Consider the following 19,514-nt stretch of genomic DNA (forward strand, 5'->3'; position numbering starts at 1 on the left):
GCATATTAGTATTTCCCACTGGAATTTTACCATGGGAATATTTTCTCATGTACAAAAGATCAGAACTTGTGTATAAGTGATAAATTCCCTTAAATGATATCTCTTCCTTCTCACCTATCCAGTTATCAAAAGTTGGATCGCTGGGAGCAAACTCCCGCTCAGCCAGGTTTCCATGGAGAAGGACTTCACGCCAGCACAGGCCAAATTGCTTCCCTGATTTAAGACATCACTCTTTTATTTAGTTTACCCTTTGGCCCTTGACCTATGCCTCAGTCTAGTAGGTCTAATTTGCTGTGAATTTTAAATAAGTAAAGGCAAAAGAAAATATGATATAACAACTTTATGAATTTGTCAGTTGAAAAAAGCTCCATCTGTTTAATAATTTATGAATAATGTTCAAAAAACTTGTCTTGGAAAACAGAATGAATTTTCATCGTGGTTTGATAATGTAGTCCTAAGTAGTTTAAAATGTATCTAGAAAAACAAGAATGGCCAGTGCATGACAGAGCAAGAAAACTTCTGAATGGTGGGAGGTGCTAAGGAAGGGTCCAGACTGGCAGAACCATAAAGAACAGACATGGAAATAGTTCTGCCAATCAAACTGGGAAATCGACGCGACCTTTCTTCACCCAGTATTCCTGTCACTCTTACATCTTTTGATGCTTAATTCCACTGTGGCTAAAGGTTACCAAGGAAAATACACCCCAAAATATTTAGCTCTGATTCTTTGTATCTGTCCCATTTAAATATACCCTCTCAATCCTCCATCATTCTTTTGAATGAAATGAGATTACAGTGTTATTTGATACTCAAATGTAATCTTTCATAGCTGTTACCTGATATAAAATTCCTAAACACAGTTCAGAAAAGTCATCCATTTTACTTTCTGTAAAATAAACAAAACTTAGATTCTAATCCCAAAGATTTATATCCTAAATATGAATTTATCTTCATTCGCACCACATATATTTTACCTAGACAAATAGTCACAGGTGGGGTGTGCATTCAATTTGAAGCCATGTGTATCTGATACTGAAAGCCAAGTTCTCTGCTCCCATGACTGGATAGTCAAAGAATTTAACATAAAAAAGAAAACGGGACCACAAACAAATAAAGCAAGGGCAAGTCTGTTTCTGTGTTTCCTCCTGTGAGTCAGGAACCGGCGCTCTTCTGGCGACACCAAACCAGGCACTGGGGTGAATGCGCTTCACTCAAATAACTTGACTTTCCCAAAGAATTCGAGCGTAACAGCACATCCCCTTACGCAGTAGGATTCATGATTTCATCTCTTTGCCCATTACTAGATCTTTTTCTAAAAGTAAGTTGTGAGTTCCTCTCTAACAGCATTACTTTGCAATCATTCAATCTTATTACCTTTCTTTAATTGACATGGTCTTGCTGGGCGAATCCAGGACACCCTCCACCGTGGGTGCTTTGATCTCTCCAGCAGCAAACATCGCACATGGATTCTTATAGAGTTTCTCCTGTGGTTGTTCTGAGGGATCTTGCTGTTTCCAGGACACCGGGGTTGCAGTTTGAGCCACAGCTTTCCTGGCAGCGGCGCCTGGCTGCTCAGAGCCGGGCTCCCCGAACTCTGCCGCTGGGAAGGAAAGGAGCAAGGTCAGCAGTCAGCACTCACTCCTCCGGGCAGACATTCCTCCAGCTCTTTGCCCCTCAACCGTCCGCACTCGGAGGTCAATCCGGGGGCACGTGCTGGGCTACCCAACCCACTTGGATTTATGTCAGTCTCAGGCACGCTATATTCTGTGAGAAAACCAAACTTCCCAGTGGATTACTCCACACAGCAAATCGTTTTGTGACAATTGGTCTTTTCCTGTGTGCAAGACACAGGAAGTCAGCTTTAACTATACACTACAGGATGTTTCTACTCCTCCAAAACAATACTTTCACATTTCAAACGCGCCATACTCACAAACCAAAACCACTATTATAACGTACACACTATCATTTTATGTAAATGTAGAAAGAGAATTAAAGTCCCCTGCTGCATGGCTGGCTGGTCTGCGGAAGAGGAACGCAGAAAGAGTCTGTCTGCAAAGCCACAGACCAGGTCCAGGTCTCACGCCCTCTGCCCAGCCCTGGACTTTTGGGGTCAGCAACTTATCAAAGGCACCAACAGAGCTGGCAGTTCACAAGGCTGTTATGTGAATTAATGTGACCAAAGTCATCAAAAACCCTTATCAAGATGTGTGAAAGCATGTCAGGTACTTTTTATTGCTGAGAAATTGATTTCTGAACAAGTCAGATTCAAGGGGAGGAGAAGTTTCGGGGATAGTCGGATTCCACTGGCCTTTTAATCAATACTAGTTATAAACTGCCTTCATAATTTAGTTAAAAGCAGTCACAAACACATGCAACCAATCCAGCAGAAACTAAAAACCCAGTTGGTTTCCAAAACTTTAGGAGCACCAGTAACTTACCCCTTAGGGAAAATTTCCTTTTTGACACATTCTCCATGGCCAACGTCTCTTCAAAGGGCTGCCTGTCCTTTGAGTCTGGGCTCCCTTGTGCAGAGCTTTGAGCCGTGGGAAATTCCTGTAGTTCATCACCAAGATGAGCCGTGGGAGGACTAGCTAGTTCCAGGCTTCCCTTCCTCAGAACAGCATATTTGGGTTCTCTATGGCTGTCTCCTTCCCGGACTCTGTTCAGGATGGGGTAGGACGGCTCTGCTTCCTCAAAGGAGCTGTACTTTTTAACACCACCATCTCCACCTGTCAAGACTTGCTTGCTTTCCATCTCTCCAAATTCTCTCAACATTCCTTTGTTCCCACTCCCCTCTACCGAAGGCTGCCAGGCTTGGGATTTCAGGATGCTTCTAACCGGAGAGTCTGAATTTTCTATTGAAGAAGGAAACCTATGGTCAGTGGCATTTGTGTTGTCATCCACAGATGGCTTTGTCCGAAGACTCCCGGCGTACATTGGAGTGACTGTAGATGCCACGGTGGACACTGATGTGTTAACAGCAGGTGAGAAAGGTATGAGCTTGCCACTTTGCACCTGGGAGGACACAGTTACAATGTAAGAAGCTGACTGAAAAATACAGTCTCTATAAATCCCAGCGTATGGATCCACATAGACCGAAATTCTACACGGAGGGCAGTTTCACTGCTTATCTTAGTGGAAAACCAATCCCAGACAGAGTTATATAAAGCATCTCATGAATCAAAATCATCTGGTGAAAATCAGATTGTGCATCCTATTTTTCTCTCCACAGTGGACTCACGCCAGATGGTTTCAGTAAGCAAATTATGAAAGCAAAGAAAGAGAAACATACTTGGGCTGGTTATCTTTCTTAGGAATGGAGTTATCACCAGCTCACCTACAGGTAACACAGTTCACAGGCAGATCACCTGTAACCTAAGAGTAACACTGTGCTCCTATGTTTTAAGAACATCCCCGCAAACTGGAACTAGATGACACCGTACCCACCTGCTCCACTTCTCCAAGCGTGACTGGCTGAGTCTGATAGCGAGCGTTCATTCTCCTCTGTCTCATGTCTATTCTGTTTCGGGTAGAAATAGCTTTTGAGACTGGCTGGGACAATTTGTTAAACAAGGCCAGCTTCTCTGCTAAGCTGAGTGTGGAGGAATCAGGTTCACCTTGTTCAGTAGAATCTCTGCTCTCATTTGCCTGGTCTCTGGCTGAAGCCTTTTGGTGAGCAGATGCCTGTAATCTGAAGGGGATGGAAAGTCAGTAACAGATAAAAACAAACAAAAGCCCACTGCTAATTTTGTATATTAACTTTCTTCAAAGTGTCCCTTAATTCTGAAAAGGGCTTATTTCTCCCTACAGAAATTTAACACAGGTTCAGGCAGCTGTGTTATCTATTAGCAAGACAGTGAATGGCACAGTAGGCTGGGGACACAGCAGTATCAATTTCACAAAAAGCACATTTTTAGCTCTTAAATGATATCTTTTATTGTTTATTATTTCTGAAAACTGAATTTCCTATTTAAGGAAGTGGAGTTGGCCTGGATACGCCTTATCTTAGAGAGAGAAGGTGTATCGTTAGTGTCAACAACAAATAAGGCTAAAGGGAGTCCGGCATTATCTGTGGCATATTTAGACATTATCTAAATATGTGGCTCAGAGGTGATCTTTTCATTTTAAATAATTAGGAAATAATATAGTCATTCTGTCAACAACATTATCTACAGCACAGGGTTTTGATTTTCACTTGCTAAACACAGATGGTTTAATTTGAAAGATTGTTTCACTCCCTCAGCCCAGCATTTTCTCTCATAGGTTTCTACCAGTTTTCTAAAAGGTACTTAAATCTGTAATTCCCAGTAACCTGATAAATGAAGAAGATGTCAGGTGCTGATAAAGCCTTCCACCTTGCAGGTAGAGGAGAAGGCTTCCAGTTACCTGGTCACGGGGAACCTCGGAAGGTTTAAGACAACGTACCTTTTGCCACCAGCAAATCCAATAAAAAGTCTATTCTGCCTTGGCTCCAATTAATCACCAATTCCCAAGTTGTCCCAGACAAAAGAGCAGGGTGAGTGTTCCAGCGTATAACGAGGCTGGTGAGGAAGGTGACCTGAGTCCCGCTGTGTTTCCTGAGGTCTAGCAGTCGGCTGCGAAGACAACAGCACCGACTGCCCCAGGAGACCTCTGCTTCTGGTTGTGCCAGCTTTCCTTCTGCACTGTCATTTTACTTCTTTTAATCTTATTTTTACTTTTGTGTTTTGGCCCATAATAGTCAAATATAGGGAATATTTACATGCTTTAAGAACACAATTTTGAAACACAATAGTAAAATGTCTAAGTTCAGATGCTCTAAACTATTCCTGTGCCAATCGCCAAACATGCCAGCAGTGTCTCTACCGATGAGGAATAGCTAGGATTGTTTTTAACATGTATTTGCGTCTACGAGTGGTTAAAAAACCTGGGTATTATCAGAATTCCAACATTCATGTTAACTCTCCATGTTTCTATTAATCTGTATTAAGTGCTAGCATTTTAGATGAAGAATGACTTTTTTTTAGGGATGACCGTGATTATGAAAAACGGAAACAGGGCAAACAGGTAAGTTGAGTTAGTGGGACCCTGGCTCCAATACTTAATGTCAGCAGGTAGACGAGATGTTTGCTCACGCAGGCCTACATGAAGTTAGCAGTGCCTCCCACTACGACAAACCAAGACGCCATACGTTCCCGGAGCAACTCATTGCACTGACTTGTTTGTCAAACGAACAAAAGGCATTCGCGGTTTTAAGATGCGTCAGCTGTCTGGCACCTTTGTTCTCAGTGCCGCATGCAGCTGTTTCTGTCCAGTACCTGGCCGGCTGCACAGTGCTCTTAGCTACGGTGGGACTAGGAAGTCTCCTCACTATGGGGTGGGTGGCCACAGAGCGCGAAGCAGGGATAGGTTCCCTTTGAAAGCAATTGCCAAAGAAGGAACATTCACAAGGAGAGAGAAGAAAAGAGGCATTAAGGAAAGCATAGTTTTCAATTCAGAAACCGTTAAATCAAATATTTTCACAAAACGATTTGCTAATTACTTTGGGAAAAATCACAAAAGAACTTGAAAAGCAATTACAAACTTAGGAAATAAGCAACAGAGGCGACCGAAGTAAACAGAATAAGAATAGGTTTTGAGAGCTTGGGAAGGATTTATCTCATCTTTAGAATAAATGTCCTGGTTTAAAAAAAATAATTTAAAAATAGGCTAATATCAACCACCAGCAAATCAGCAGATTAGGCCCAGATTTTAGAGTATTATTCTTAATCTATTTTTTAAAAGAATCAGTGTCTTCATATAATCTATAACCACATCAAAGTAGATTCAGCAAGCCTTACGAGGTGATAATTTTTGCTTATATTTACTGTTTTGCTCCCAGGAGCAGCTGCTTCTTATTTTACAACAGCCATTCAAATATTTTTTTAAAAAACTGATATGCTAAGAGTTCCTAATGAATACAAGATGTACTTATCCACAAATATCCCAAGAAGGTGAGGAGCAACTGGGAAAGGAAGTGAAGGCAGCTGATCTACCGGCAGGTGTGAGCTGTGACATAGGGCGCTCTTGCGATGTCAATGTCCTGAATGAGATGAACTTCACTTTTTCAGGAAGGGGGTGGGTGTGTGTGTGTATGTGTGTGTGTCCAGGGGCAGCACAAAAACAATTTTTTAAAAAACTAATAAAAGTTTTCACTTGATCGAAGTAATCATCTCTGAATGAATTACGCTGGGAAATTCATTCTGAACGTATTGGAACATACTGCTTAAAACTGACTTCCCATAGTTTGGAAAGTAATCAAACTTCCAATTAGTTTAAAAAAAAATTTGGTGACTATTTAAAAACAAATAAAAAGAACACATCTTTACGAGATATATACTGAAATATTCATGGATGAAATGATATCTGAAGTTTGCTTGAAAATAATGCAGGAGGAGAGAAGTGGGTGGGGCTACAGGTAGAGCAAGGGTGGCCAATTGTTGAAACTGGGTGATGAGTACACAAGGGTTCACTATATTACTCCATCTACTCTCGTGTTTTAAATTTTGCACTGAAAACGAGATAAAAAAATGCACAGACAAAAATAATTAAACAACATCCCTCTTTATGTTTTTCTAGGAGATGCAATAGGCAACACATCCCATTACAAAGTTCAAAGAGACCGCATTAAGGAAAATCCCTAAATACTATCAACTTCTCTGTGGCTTCTCACTAAACTATCTCCCAACGGCCTTGTTTTTATTTAAAAGTTTTAAAATCTTTGCTTAAAAAGGAGACACTAGAGCCAAGGCCAAGAGGTCCCAAGGGAGACTTACGTGGCCGCAATGACCACCTCCTCAGTGGTGACGGGCTGGGTGTGGGATCTGTCCTGCAGACGCCGCAGCCTTTGCTCCACGGCCGCGTTTCTTGAGCGTCGCTTCGGAACACTTTTCTCATCAAATGACTTTTCCATTTCCTAAGATCAGAAACATTGTGGAATCCTTATAAATTCAAGGAAAGGAAATGTGGGCAGCAGCATGTCTCTACGCTGTTCCCCTACAGCACCAAAGGGGGGTACCCTGAGAGGCACGCATCAGAGTCAGAAGGTGTACCCTTGCTGTGTCAGCGGTGGGCACACCAGCCAAGGGCTCGGAGGGAGCCACTGGCTGGCAGGAGCCAGGTGGGCTGCAGGGGCCCCGGGGGTTGGAAGCAGGCTGGTGTGGTGGGAGCCCCCTCAGGACGGTGATGGTTTCTCCTCAAGCACTTCAGCACACCTTACCCTGAAAAGCAGCCTTTTGGCAGCAACACTCAGCTTGGCTCGTTCATCTACATTTTCTTCATCTGTAAAAAGCCACAAAATAAAAACTGAACATCATTAGAAAATATAGGTACAGTCTCTGAAAAGTTCTCAAGGCTGACATGGAAACGCTTTGAATAGAAGAACAGATGTACTAAAAATGACAAATGGCAATATTTTCCCCTTGTGGGGAGCCCATTCTTCTGCTCGGTGAAAAGGTGCTAATTTCCATTGCAATTAAAACAAAACTCTGTCTGGACAGTAATTTTCTACTATAATAGTTAATGAATTGAGACTTAAAAATGGATTTTATGAAGACAGCCCTGATGGCCTAGTGGTTAAAATTCAGCACGCTCTGCTTTGGGTTTGGGTCCTGGGCGTGGAACGATGTCACTTTTCTTTCAGTAGCCATGGTGTGGTAGTGGCTCACACAGAAGAACTAGAAGGACTTACACCTAGAATATACAACTGTATAGTGGGGCTTTGGGGAAGAAAAGAAAAAAAAAGAAAGAGGCAGGGCAAATCGTTCCCAGCTAAAAAAAAAAAAAGAAATAGATTTTATGAAGAGAATTTCTCTTCTTTATTGTTAAATAGCAGCAGTAACAATAAAAATCTGCTTCTTTGGTTCAAATCAGTTGGGTTTTTTTTGAGGAAGATTAGCCCTGCCGCCAATCCTCCTCTTTTTTGCTGAGGAAGGCTGGCCCTGAGCTAAAATCCGTGCCCATCTTCCTCTACTTTATATGTGGGATGCCTGCCACAGCAGGGCATGCCAAGTGGTGCATAGGTCCACACCTGGGATCTGAACTGGTCACTGAAGCTGAACATGTGAACTTAAACACTGTGCCACGGGGCTGGCCCTCCAATCAATTGTTTTAATATTGCCCACTCTACAATTCTCTCTCTCAAAAATAAGGGAAAGCTCATCTAAAAATCTCAACTATGTTTTATTATATTCACAGAAGGAAAACCTGAAGGAAAGTAAGAAATTGATATGCATAATAATCTCTTTCTCTCAAAAAGCAAAAATCTTATTATTTAAATCTAACCTGAGTGAGATGATAAAGAAGAAGAAAAAGGAAAACAGATACTTGCCATCGGCAGTTGGCATTTCTGAAGTTGACGCGGACCTAGGAAAGACATTAGCAAATAATAACAAAAAATTAGCTGGTGGGAGTAGAAGATCCAAAGAAAGCATCAATATTAAAAGTAAAATTAAAATGCAATTAAACTCTCTTAAAGAATATCATCCTGGTAGCAATTCTAGTTGTGAATACACACGTACATTTATTAACGGACATTGTGGAGTGCGTATGCACACAACCCAGCCAAGTGCACACGTTGTGGAGACAAACCAGGATTCAGTATGACTTATTAAACACACCTGATCATTTTTCAGACAAACCTTATCATTTCTAGGCATAAGCATAAGCGTATGATTATATAAACTCAAATATAAGAAGTAGGAAGACATTTATAAAATGAATATGTAAAATCTGGTGAATACTCAATTGGATTCTAATTTAACAAGGGTATAAAAAATTAAAAACATTAAATGAAGAAAAATAGTTTCTTACTTCTTACCATCTGAATGCCATTTAAAACCATGTATTGTGATACTGTTGTCATAGTCAACATTCTTTAAAAATACATTTATACCTGCCAAATGAATAACCCTTATAGATTTGGTGGAAGAATTAGGGAATCACGGCATCCCGTTTAGACAGCATCAGGACCACCGCCGCAGGAAAAATCCCGTACCATTTCTTTTACGTTCCGAGACTAGGGAACTCCACGGACGCATGCCTACCTATCCGATTCCTTTCGTTCTGCTGAGGTTATAGGTTGAGTTCTAAATCTCTCAGAAGTTTTTCTACTTTCACCAGGAGAAAAATAGCGTCTTGGTTTCCGGGACCCTCTCTCCCGTTCCACACTGGTAGGCAAGCCAACTCCTTCGGCTGACCTCTCAACCCGTGATTGGCTTTTAGAACCATCGAGAGAGAGAATACAGAAGGGAAATGGGGAGACAGAGAGAGAGAACAAAGCAAAGGTTTATGCATCTCAGTGAGTCAAGGCACAGACACCGCCAATCCCGCTGCATGCCTCTACCATGCACATAAGGAGGTGGAACATTCCAGCGACCCAGTACTCCAGTTCCCCATTAGTAGGCTGAAGCAGAATGGTAGTTTTTGAGCCATTTCCTGTATGGTCTGCCCTGCACACACTGGTGAGCTAAGCTAATATGACTCAATGCGGGACACAACACAAGTTGAGGAGTGAATAATTCTGCCAAGGACGTGCAAGTGACACATCGGAAGGACGTTTGAAACATCACCTACAGTTCGGGTTTCTTGCTGGCATGGGCAGATTCCAGAAATGCATTTCGGAGCTGGGCGACAGAGACCTTTGTGTCCAGCACGCCAACTTCTGCGTGGGGCCCCTCAGCTCTGGGAGTCTGCGGCTCCGGCTCTCGCTTCCAAGCTGCGTCCTTACTCTTCAGGGCCTGCAGCTGAGGGGGGCCCGTGTAGTCAGACAGGGAGCGGGTGAGGACCTTGTGCTTCCTCGTAGAGGCCTCTTTTTTGTGACTGGTCACCCTGGCATCTTGGGACACAGGCTCACTCTGAACATATAAAACCACTTCGCTCCTGCCCATTCTCTCAGTGCGCTGGTGCTGAGCTTGAGGTGGGTGTGGCAGACTTGCGGGTTCCTTCTGATGTTCTAAGGTGATCGTGCTAACAGCCGGCTTGCCAAAGTCCTCATTTCCAGAGGTGTCTTCATGGCTTCCTGTGAGCCCACGGTCCTCCACAGCCAAAGGTGTTTTCTTGCTTTTCTCGAGAGCTTCGGTGAAGAGCACATCTTCTTCTGCTTTTGATTCACAAATATGGAGAACTGGGGTATCCCTTCTGTCACCTTCTAGAACCTTCAAGGTGGGAGGCTTTAGGACATCCTGGGTGGTTGATCCCACCCAGCTGCACTCAGATTCATTTTCTGGGGTTTCTGACGTCACCAGCTTGCCAGTGTGAACGGGGTCTGCAGGCTGGACATAGCCACGGATGGGCTGTCGTGCGGAGCTGGCCACCTTGCTGGAGACCCTATCGAAAGCCGAGTTTTCTGACTGAAAGGACAGGTAATGCACTGGCTGATGTCTCCTCTGAGTTAAGGACTCTGAGGTGAGTTCAGGGCTGCTGCGAGCACTCTCCTCTTTCACCAATTTTTCTCTAACTTTAACTCTTTAAGAAAGAAAAAGGATTTAAGTTGCACAGTGCAGTAACCAGTCAACAGGATAAAAGCATGCGCAGATCACAGATCACCCGTGTGTGGAAATCAACCCAAAGAGAGAACCACTTGTGAGAAGGCATTTTTGGTGGTTAATGGAAGAAACCCACTGCTTGCCAGATGAAAGATTTTGAGTTGAGTTTCCGGGTGTGCATATGTATGCCAGCATGGTGCAAAACTGACTCTGTCCTTTGTCAAGTCGGGAGGGGTCGGATGCTATCCTGGGAAAGAATGGATGCCTTCTGATTCAGTGAACACCCCGAAGCCACAGGAAAATTCATTAATATACAGCACCAGTGCACAGAAGGGCACCCTGAGGCTGGAGCTGTGAATTGGTCAGCTTGCCTCATGTACGGGCCTTGTATATGGACGGGGGTGGGGGGAAGGGTGTAGTTTTCATGTACATACACCTGCTGACCAAATGGAGTTTCATTGTCTCCTGGAAATTTAAGAGCATTCATGATTATTTTTTTTTACTGAGCTCAAGATCCAACAAACAATCGCCTCCTTTCAAGCACTCAAGTAAACATTCACAAGCTTTTCATGCAAGGCAGATGACATTCATTCATTTGTAAGACACGTGACCAGCTTGGACATCATTACTACTAACAACTGTAGCACCAAGAAGAATGTCAGAAAAACGATGTTTGTTGACTGAATTCATGAACTAAACATTTTCTCCCCTCTGGAATTGCTATTAGGCCCTTAGTCGAAAACTAATCTAAAAAGAGACTGTTCTGGTTGTTTCTAGAGTTATCTAAATATCTGACAGCAAAACTGAAATCCAGTTTAAAAGCTACAGACCTTTTTCTATTACTGCAGAAGCAAAGTAGCCAAGAGCTCTGGCCCTGGGGTCCGAGGAGATCCCTGCCCAGAGGCCGGCTCAGCCAGTACTAGCTGTGTGATCTCGGGCAACTTACCTGCCTCAGTTGCTTGACTTTTTAAATGGAAATAATAGTGACAAAATGTGATGTTTGCAAAGCACATGGCTTACCACTTAGCAAAGAGTAAACATTTAATAGTGTTAGCTCATTCTTACTTTTACTTTTTGAAATACCATATTGTGAGAAAGGAGAAAACATTCGAGCTGTTTAAGAATGGGATTACTGATTGAGGATAATCTTTTAAAAAGTAAAAACATACTTTTGGAGTAGGAGAAGAGATTTCTTGGAGAATGTAAAATTTTCATTCTTAAGATTAGTCAGCAAAAATAATTATTTGTGATACATGTTTTTGGAAGAGACTATTTCCTTAAATGTCAAAGGCACCCTGATAAATTTGATACAAACTCCTGCAAGTTTTTCAAAGTAAAATGAAGGATATGTATGCATATTTCATTAAAGAAAAATCAAAGACACACATAAAAGGCAGTTATCATGCACAGTTCAGGGCAAAAAGCATTCTGAGTTGTGACTTTTCCCAGAGACAAGCCAGTGCTGGAGGCTTTCATATTTATAAGCTTTGTTAATCAAAAGAAGACTGAAATGTGGCTCGAGTTCTCCTATGGAATGTGTCCTTCTAATCAGAGACAATCTGAATGTTGTCCTCGGCCGAGAACAAAGTGACTGTTAGAAACTCAATATATGGGTGCTTTGTCCTGCCAATGACTTATTCATTCTTACTCCTTCCGCCTATCCCTGCCCCCAACCTTAAAAATGAAATGATAGCGTTTTTTTGTCTGCTTTTAAAACCACATGCCCTAAATATAAATGTTGCAAATTAACTATTGGTTTAGAGACGAGGAGACATGAAAAGGAGGAGACTACAAGTGCTGGGTGGAGGGGGTGATGACAAGATGGGACGCCAGCTGGTTAGTGTGACAAGAGGACAGCAACCCAGAGGGGCTGGTGAGGCCCTCACTCCACCCCCTTCTGGCAGTAGGTGAGTTGGTGAGAAAGGAGAAAGGCACGAGGTGTAATCAGAAGATTTTCAAAAAGTGGGAGAAAGAGGAGTGAGGAGAAATACTATTAGCAGGGATTAAGGCAATTGGAGGAGAAAGCAGATGATTAGAAAGTAACTTTGAGCAGCCCCTTTCTGAGCACGTGATTTTTAAACGCACGGCCATTAAAAAGAGGAGAGTTAGCCTGGGTACTGTGTGGAACAGCAAGTCAGACCAGCAGGAAAGGAGCACTCAACGTAAGCCGAGGGGTTCAACTTGGGATATACCTGGAAGGCCAGTTGATAAGTGAAGGTGTGTCCCCTTCGGAGTCTTTCTGTAGAAACCACTCATGTTTGGGTTTCCCTGTACTATCATGTACAAAAAAACAAAACTTCAGATACTTTTTGTTAAAATGTCAACATATTCACAGATGTAATTGTAATTTAAAATATAAAGGCTGGTTTTTGTTAAGTAAAGATTAATCCTGGCTTTTGAAAATGTATAAGCACATTTTGCCATGGGGTTTATATTCATTTCATGGAATTTCCAGGACATTTGGCTCACTATAAAAATCAAGAGAGAGAAATAAATACATCGAAAGCCACCCAATAAAGTGTTTTTCAAGTAATTTTAAAGTATTTAGGAGTCTATCATGGTCACACTCTGCCCACATACTGAACAATTTTCTTGTAAGAAGTTGGATTAAAAATATAAGGCAACTTATCGTCTGTAAGTTTTGTTAAGGTACATTGGTAAATAGCCAAAGATAAAAATAGCATCAATGCAAAACACTATATATCAAATAAAGGAAATAAATAAACAGAAATTCAATAAGATATCTTTAATTGCTATTATACATTTTCCTTTTATATTTATTACTGAATAATGCAACCGACACCGCAGTTACCAATACTACTTCAGGTCCAGTCAACAAATGTTTACTGAGTCCCTACTATGTACAGTCATGCACTGTGTAATAACGTCTTCATCAATGACGGACCACATATACGACAGTGGTCCCATAAGATCAGTACCATACAACCTAGGTGTGTAGCAGGCTATACCACCCAGGTTTGTGTAAATACACTCTATGATGTTTGCATGTCGAAATCGCCTAACGACGTATTTCTCAGAATGATCCCCGTCGTTAAGTGACGCAAGACTGTACAAAGCACTAAGCTATGCTCTAAGAAGTAACAAAGGGGAATGAGGCATCATCCTAGCCATTAAAAAACTTACACTGTGATAGGCAAGATAATATATGGTTATGCATTCATTCCTCAACATGCAATCGAACATAATGCAAGGTCGAATGTGACAAAATAATTATGCCAGGCTGAAAATATTTTAGAGAAAAATCATAGGCAAGGAAAACCCTGTGGTAATATGGAAAACAAGACACAGGAGGAATGTGCAAGCTACGGACCTGTATCCTCTTACAATGAGGAAAAAAAAATGGAAATTCGACATGCTAGTTAAAATGTTTACCACCTCAAAACCTTACCAACCTATTTGCAAGAGTCCTTTAATACCAGGCTGGAATTTAGCCAAAAACAATTTCCAAAAGAATACAATGATAATTATAATAAAGTTATCTTAATTTTCTAAAATCATTTTAGTTTGAGTTTTAGGTCAAGCTGACAGGCACCTGTCTGTCACCACTACTGTACATTTTGCTGTGACCACTGAAGTCTGTCACTGTGTAGCTTTGGACCTGTTTCTCCAGTGACATCCCCCTGTCTTTCTACACTGAAACCTATCACCCACCTCCCCATCCCCAGCAGTACAGCAATTTAGCTTACAGCAAATAAAAAACCCATTCCAAATAAAATGGAAAGCCATTTTACTTCCAACTATAAAGAGTCTAATTTTCAACATTTAGGTAAACATAGGAATAGTTCAGCATATCAGCTGCAGCTAAGAAAGGAGGCAATCAATGCAGCACAGAATATAGTGAGAAAAGAGGAAATGACGGATATTTGCTTTTGAAAACCATCAAGTTAATATACAGGCATGAGCCTCATAACAATGTTTTGGTCAATGAAGGTCGGCATACACGACGGTGGTCCCATAAGATGATTATCATGCAACCTAGGTGTGTATTGGGTTGTACCATCTAGGTTTGTGTAAGTCACTCTATGATGTTTGCACAATCAGGAAATCACCTAATGACGCATTTCTCAGAGCACATCCTTGCCGTTAAGCGATTCCTGACTGTAACTAACATGGCTACCTCACAGAGTTATTTTAAGGCTCAGATGCTTTTTGTATAGCAGAGTACTTTGTAAACTGTGAAGTCCTCTACAACTTTCTGAACATGGCTTTTATTGATAAGACTAAAACCTGGCTAGCATCACTATAAAAAATTACCAGAGACTTGTTTAAGAATATGCTGAGTCAGCATTTGCAAAATGAAAATTAGACACTGGGGGACTTTGCTAGGCTCCATTTATTCATTGCATCATAAGGGATGGAACTAGCCAAAAACCAAGTAACTGCTGCCATGGTAGAGAATAGTTAAAATTTGACATTTCATTTATAATGATAACAATGTAAGGAGGAATAAACGTATGCAAAGGCATCGTGCCAAGAACACGGTAAGCACTTCAACATGCTGGTCTCCTCTCCTTTCTTCTTTGTAGACAACATAGGTACAAGTTGATGAGTTACTGTTTTTATATTTTAAAGAGATGACACATAATGAGTCCCAATTCAGAAGTTGTGTGACTGTGAGGAACGGGTCCAGCCTCACCAGGAGGGCCTGAGTTTGTCTTAGGTACATTGAAAGCAAGAGTGATTTAGAATAGTGTTTCTCAAAGGAATGCTTTCAGGATCCTTGAGGTTGGCTAAGGCACTTATTTGGGTGAGGTTTTCTGCCACCGAAACCAGAAAAAAAAGAGCAGGGGGTGGGGGGACACCTAAATTTAATTAAACACTTATTGTCCACAAGGCTGTCCCAGGCACTTCATATCCACTATATTGCAGAATGTGGTCACTTCTCGGTCCTTTTCTTACTCACTCACTAGTAGCATTTGAGAACAGGCGATCACTCCCCTCGCCTGCCTTCTATATCACTCATCGTCATTTGATGATTCCTCCTCACCATCCATACCTCTAAAGCTGGGGGCCCCGAAGCTCTGTCTCCTTTCCTTCCCCATCAGCAGTCAAGGCCTTGAGGATCTCCTCCAGCTTTCACTTCCTGCTGACGATCTTCCAATGTTCCTCTCCATCCTGATCCCCACCTTGAACTCAGACTTGTGGATTCTACTGGCTACTTGACATTTCCACTAAGATATCTAATAGACAGGTTAATTTTCACATATCCAAAAAATGAACTCTTGATTTCCCTCCAAACTCAACTTGTACTGGAGTTTTCCCTATTTCAGCAAATGGCAACTCCTTGCTTTGGGTTGCTCCGGCCAAAAAATTGAGACTCACCTTTGACTCATCTGTTTTTCTCTCTCAGATCTTTCTCTTCTAAGTCATCAGCAAATTCTACTGGTTACTTTCAAACCATAACCTCTTCTCACTGCCTCTGCTGCTATCCTTCTAGTCCAATCCACCACCATCTCTCACCTAGATCACTGAGATGACCACCTGATTACTCTACTTGTTTTCATCATTGCCCACCTTCAGCCTGTTTTCAGCTCAGTAGTCAGGGTAATTATTTTAAAATGGAAGGCAGATTGGTCACCCCTCTTTTCAAAACCCTTATATGGCACCAGACATCATCTAGAGCAAAACCCAAAGCCCTCCCAGTGGGCTACAGGCCCCCGCCCTCCGATCTGCCCACCCCTCCCTGACACATCACATCGACCTCACCCCAATGCTCCTGCTGCACTGGTGACCGGGGGCCTCCTCAGATGCTCCACCCACGGTATCCACTCAGGCCTTGCAGGGGCTATTTTTGCCCGTGCCAATCCACCCCAATAGTTGCATGACTTGCTGCCTCACTTTATGTAGGTCTCTGCTCAGCTGTTATTTTAGCAGAGAGACCTTCCTGACCGCTTAAATCAAATAGAACCCCTCAATGTTTTCTCTCTCTGCCTTCACTGAAGTGCTCGAGTTTTCTTCATAGCACTTACCACACCTGTCATGTTACATATGTATTTGTTTATCATCTCTCTCCATTCACTAGGATAGATAAGCTTCTTGGGAGAAGAGACTGTTGCACCATCAGTACTCAGAACAGTGTGTGGCAAATAGCAGGTCTCAATAAATCTTTGTAGACTGGATGAACTGTTGAATGACAATCTCCACAACAACTCTCTGAGGTATTCTCATCCTCATTTCATAGATAAAGAAAGGAAGGTGTAGAAAAAGTATATTAACTGCCCAAGATCACAAGCTGGTTAATGAAAGGATGGGGCTTGAACCCAGTGCTGTGGGACCCACAAACCTATGTCTTCTCCTCCAGAACCACAGGCTTCTGATTTCTGGAAAATGAACGAGTACTGAATGAGTAATGCCTCCCTGGCTTGAGTGAGTAATGATGTAGTCGGGATGCTAGTGTTCACGTGCTCTCGGGCTAAGCAAGGAAGGCACCAAAGGCTTCCTGGTCACGCCCACAACCCTGACCAGACGTTGCTCTCAGCTGTGCCTGTTCACCTCCAGCAGAGAGCCACCCAATTACCTGGAAATCCTGACAAACCCAATCACCTTCTTCCTCTGTTTCTCCCAATGTACAACATGAAATCAAAGGAGTCGGCATTGAAGACAATTTGGCTCAGAGGGCGCTCACTGTTGAGGTGGGATGGGGGTGGTTAGGAGGGGGATGCTGGGGCCCAGATGTGGCAAGGTGGGTGAAATCTTGTCTCCTGCCCCCACAAAAGCAGTCTATAGCAGAAGACAAGTGAAAGAACCAGCCACTTGGAAATGAGAAAATTCATGGGAGGAATGAACTTACAACTGGTGATGTTAAGGGAGGAATTACAAATACTCTGAGCACCAAGAGAATACTTCAGCAGGACTGCTCTCTCCGCTGGCTCTCCTCCGGCACAATAAAATGATAATGCGACATGGCACCTAATTCATGAAACTTAATTCCCCCTTTCATGGGCACTTTGCAGACTCAACATCATAAGAGCTAAATATTAACTGTTCATCAATAAATATTCCTGTGTTGGCTATGACACACATAATGCCAGCGTCAGGGAAAATAACTTCGGTATGCAGACTTGACTTCATTTTGTGCTGAGTATTCACTAGGAAGTCTGAAATTAAAAATCAACTCCGTATAAACGACCTCGTAAATTTAAATCACAACCACTTAAGATGGCTTTCTTTCTTGAGAATGTTATAAACAGTCGACATGAACATTTCTCCTATGATTTTCATCAAATTCTTTTATAAATTCTTTCAAATTGACAAAAACAAAATACTCAAGGAATTCGATTTTACATATTAAAAAGTCTAAAACTGTAGGCAGAAAACAGATTATTGGTTGGCAGGGCCTGGTGGGGGTGTCAACCAAAAGGTGCACAAGAGAATTTTTTTGGGCTGATGGAACTATTTTATATCTCGCTGTAGTGATAGTTACATAACTTTATATATTTGTCAAAGTTTATAGGCTTGTACACTAAAAAGGGTGAATTTTACCGTATGAAACTCTATTTCAATAAAAATAATATTAAAAAACTTAAACCTTCTAAAAATGAACTCAGCCTATCTTCAGAATTGGTCTGGGTAATGGTCACGGTGAAGGAATTTACTTTGATGCAGATGTTTAGTGCAGTTAATGGGATTCTTAAATTCAAATATCTTTTTTTGTCTTTTAAAAGCAAAAAAAGTAAATAATAAATAAAAAGTAAATAAGATGTGGACCACACGCAGTCAATTCCTGTTTTGGATCTTTTTTCTTTCTTTCCTTCAAATTTTCTCTCCCAAAGCCCAAAGAGACTGCGAAACCCACGGAAAGAACTGAGAAGAGCCCAGAGTGGTCACTCTTTAAGTGTTTACATAGCTGAGAAGCCAAATTCTTCCTTTGGAAAGCTGATTAAAAGCATGCCTTGGCTCCCAAAAATGGTGAATCAAAGTACAGAACTGATCTGGCTAATTCACAGGCAGCCCAAAACTATGGAAAATAATGGAAGTTTTTTGGACCAAATTGTCCATCATAGAGTCTAGCCTGATTATAATACTGTGCAGTGGCCAAGGGATGCCCAAACTCAGATTTAAAAATACATCATTTCATAAAAGTACGAAATTATTTCAGATTAAAAAATGTAACATTTCATAAAAGTACAAAATTTAAAATGATGCCCTAGAGGGCACTGTTTCAGAGAAGTGGTATAAAAGCTAGTGAATTTTAAAAAATGTGAACAAAAAAGAGATCACATCTGAATAGTGGCAATGATGCCTTGGGTTTTTTTTCTCTTCATTTCTTTAAATCTTGCCTGGATGCTGTTATTTTATGTAGTATCCCTTAATGTTATGCTTAACTGCTTGTAATAATTAAGGCTTGGTAAAAAATTAACAGTGGGAAGAACTGGTTTATACAACGTAATGAGTGTGTGAGTATGTGATACTGTCAGGCTGCGACATCTAAGTCAGGTCCTTGCGGAGAGAGTCAAGAATCTGTTGGGGGACAGGCACAGTGGTGATGGACACGTTTTCTATCTCAACTGGGATAATCCCTGTACATTTCCCAAAACTCATCAACCTGCATCCTTAAAATATGTGCATTTTGATGTAAATTATACCTCAATTAAAAAATATAACACTGTTGGATTACAGAGTGAGGACTCCTTGAGCAATGAAAACAGAAATGCAGAGACTTCTCGGGCAGAAGCAGGATAAACATGTGAGATAATCAATTTTTTCCAGCCTCCCTCTGAGCTAAGCTCAGCGCTGAATGCTGAAACCCTGCAACCTCAGCCAGGAAAGGGAGCCGGCAGAAGGTGCACCAACAGACAGAGCTGCCGGAGAAAGTGCCGGGCTCTGAGGGAGGTGTGCAGTGGGCCTTCCAAAGTGGATCCAGCCACTGGTTCCCAGATGCACTCGGATTTCCATCTCTCCTGCTTGGATTCTAATCACCCCTCCTAAAACAAAGTAATCCAGGGACTCTACTGCCTTAGTCACGAGACTAGCCTAGAATCAATCAGC

At 41.9% G+C, this 19,514-nt stretch overlaps 1 protein-coding gene across 50 annotated transcripts in view; it reads right to left on the bottom strand.

Annotated features, from left to right (window-relative positions):
* Positions 1–19,514, bottom strand: part of SVIL (supervillin) — a 224,100-nt gene that overhangs the window by 53,869 nt on the left and 150,717 nt on the right. For 28 of the 50 annotated variants that reach the window (XM_070255497.1, XM_070255525.1, XM_070255498.1 and 25 more), the window contains 10 exons: positions 12,698–12,778; positions 9,595–10,485; positions 9,066–9,236; positions 8,351–8,385; positions 7,241–7,302; positions 6,798–6,937; positions 5,301–5,396; positions 3,451–3,694; positions 2,442–3,018; positions 1,375–1,600 (listed from right to left, as the gene is read on the bottom strand). In XM_070255497.1, the coding sequence (XP_070111598.1) occupies positions 1,375–1,600; positions 2,442–3,018; positions 3,451–3,694; positions 5,301–5,396; positions 6,798–6,937; positions 7,241–7,302; positions 8,351–8,385; positions 9,066–9,236; positions 9,595–10,485; positions 12,698–12,778 (2,523 nt within the window). The remainder of the gene's footprint in view (positions 1–1,374; positions 1,601–2,441; positions 3,019–3,450; positions 3,695–5,300; positions 5,397–6,797; positions 6,938–7,240; positions 7,303–8,350; positions 8,386–9,065; positions 9,237–9,594; positions 10,486–12,697; positions 12,779–19,514) is intronic. The other 22 variants (XM_070255531.1, XM_070255529.1, XM_070255510.1 and 19 more) reach the window with 5 other exon arrangements.

The sequence above is a fragment of the Equus caballus genome, chromosome 29, assembly GCF_041296265.1.
Source record: "Equus caballus isolate H_3958 breed thoroughbred chromosome 29, TB-T2T, whole genome shotgun sequence".
In the NCBI taxonomy this organism is placed as follows: Eukaryota; Metazoa; Chordata; class Mammalia; order Perissodactyla; family Equidae; genus Equus; species Equus caballus.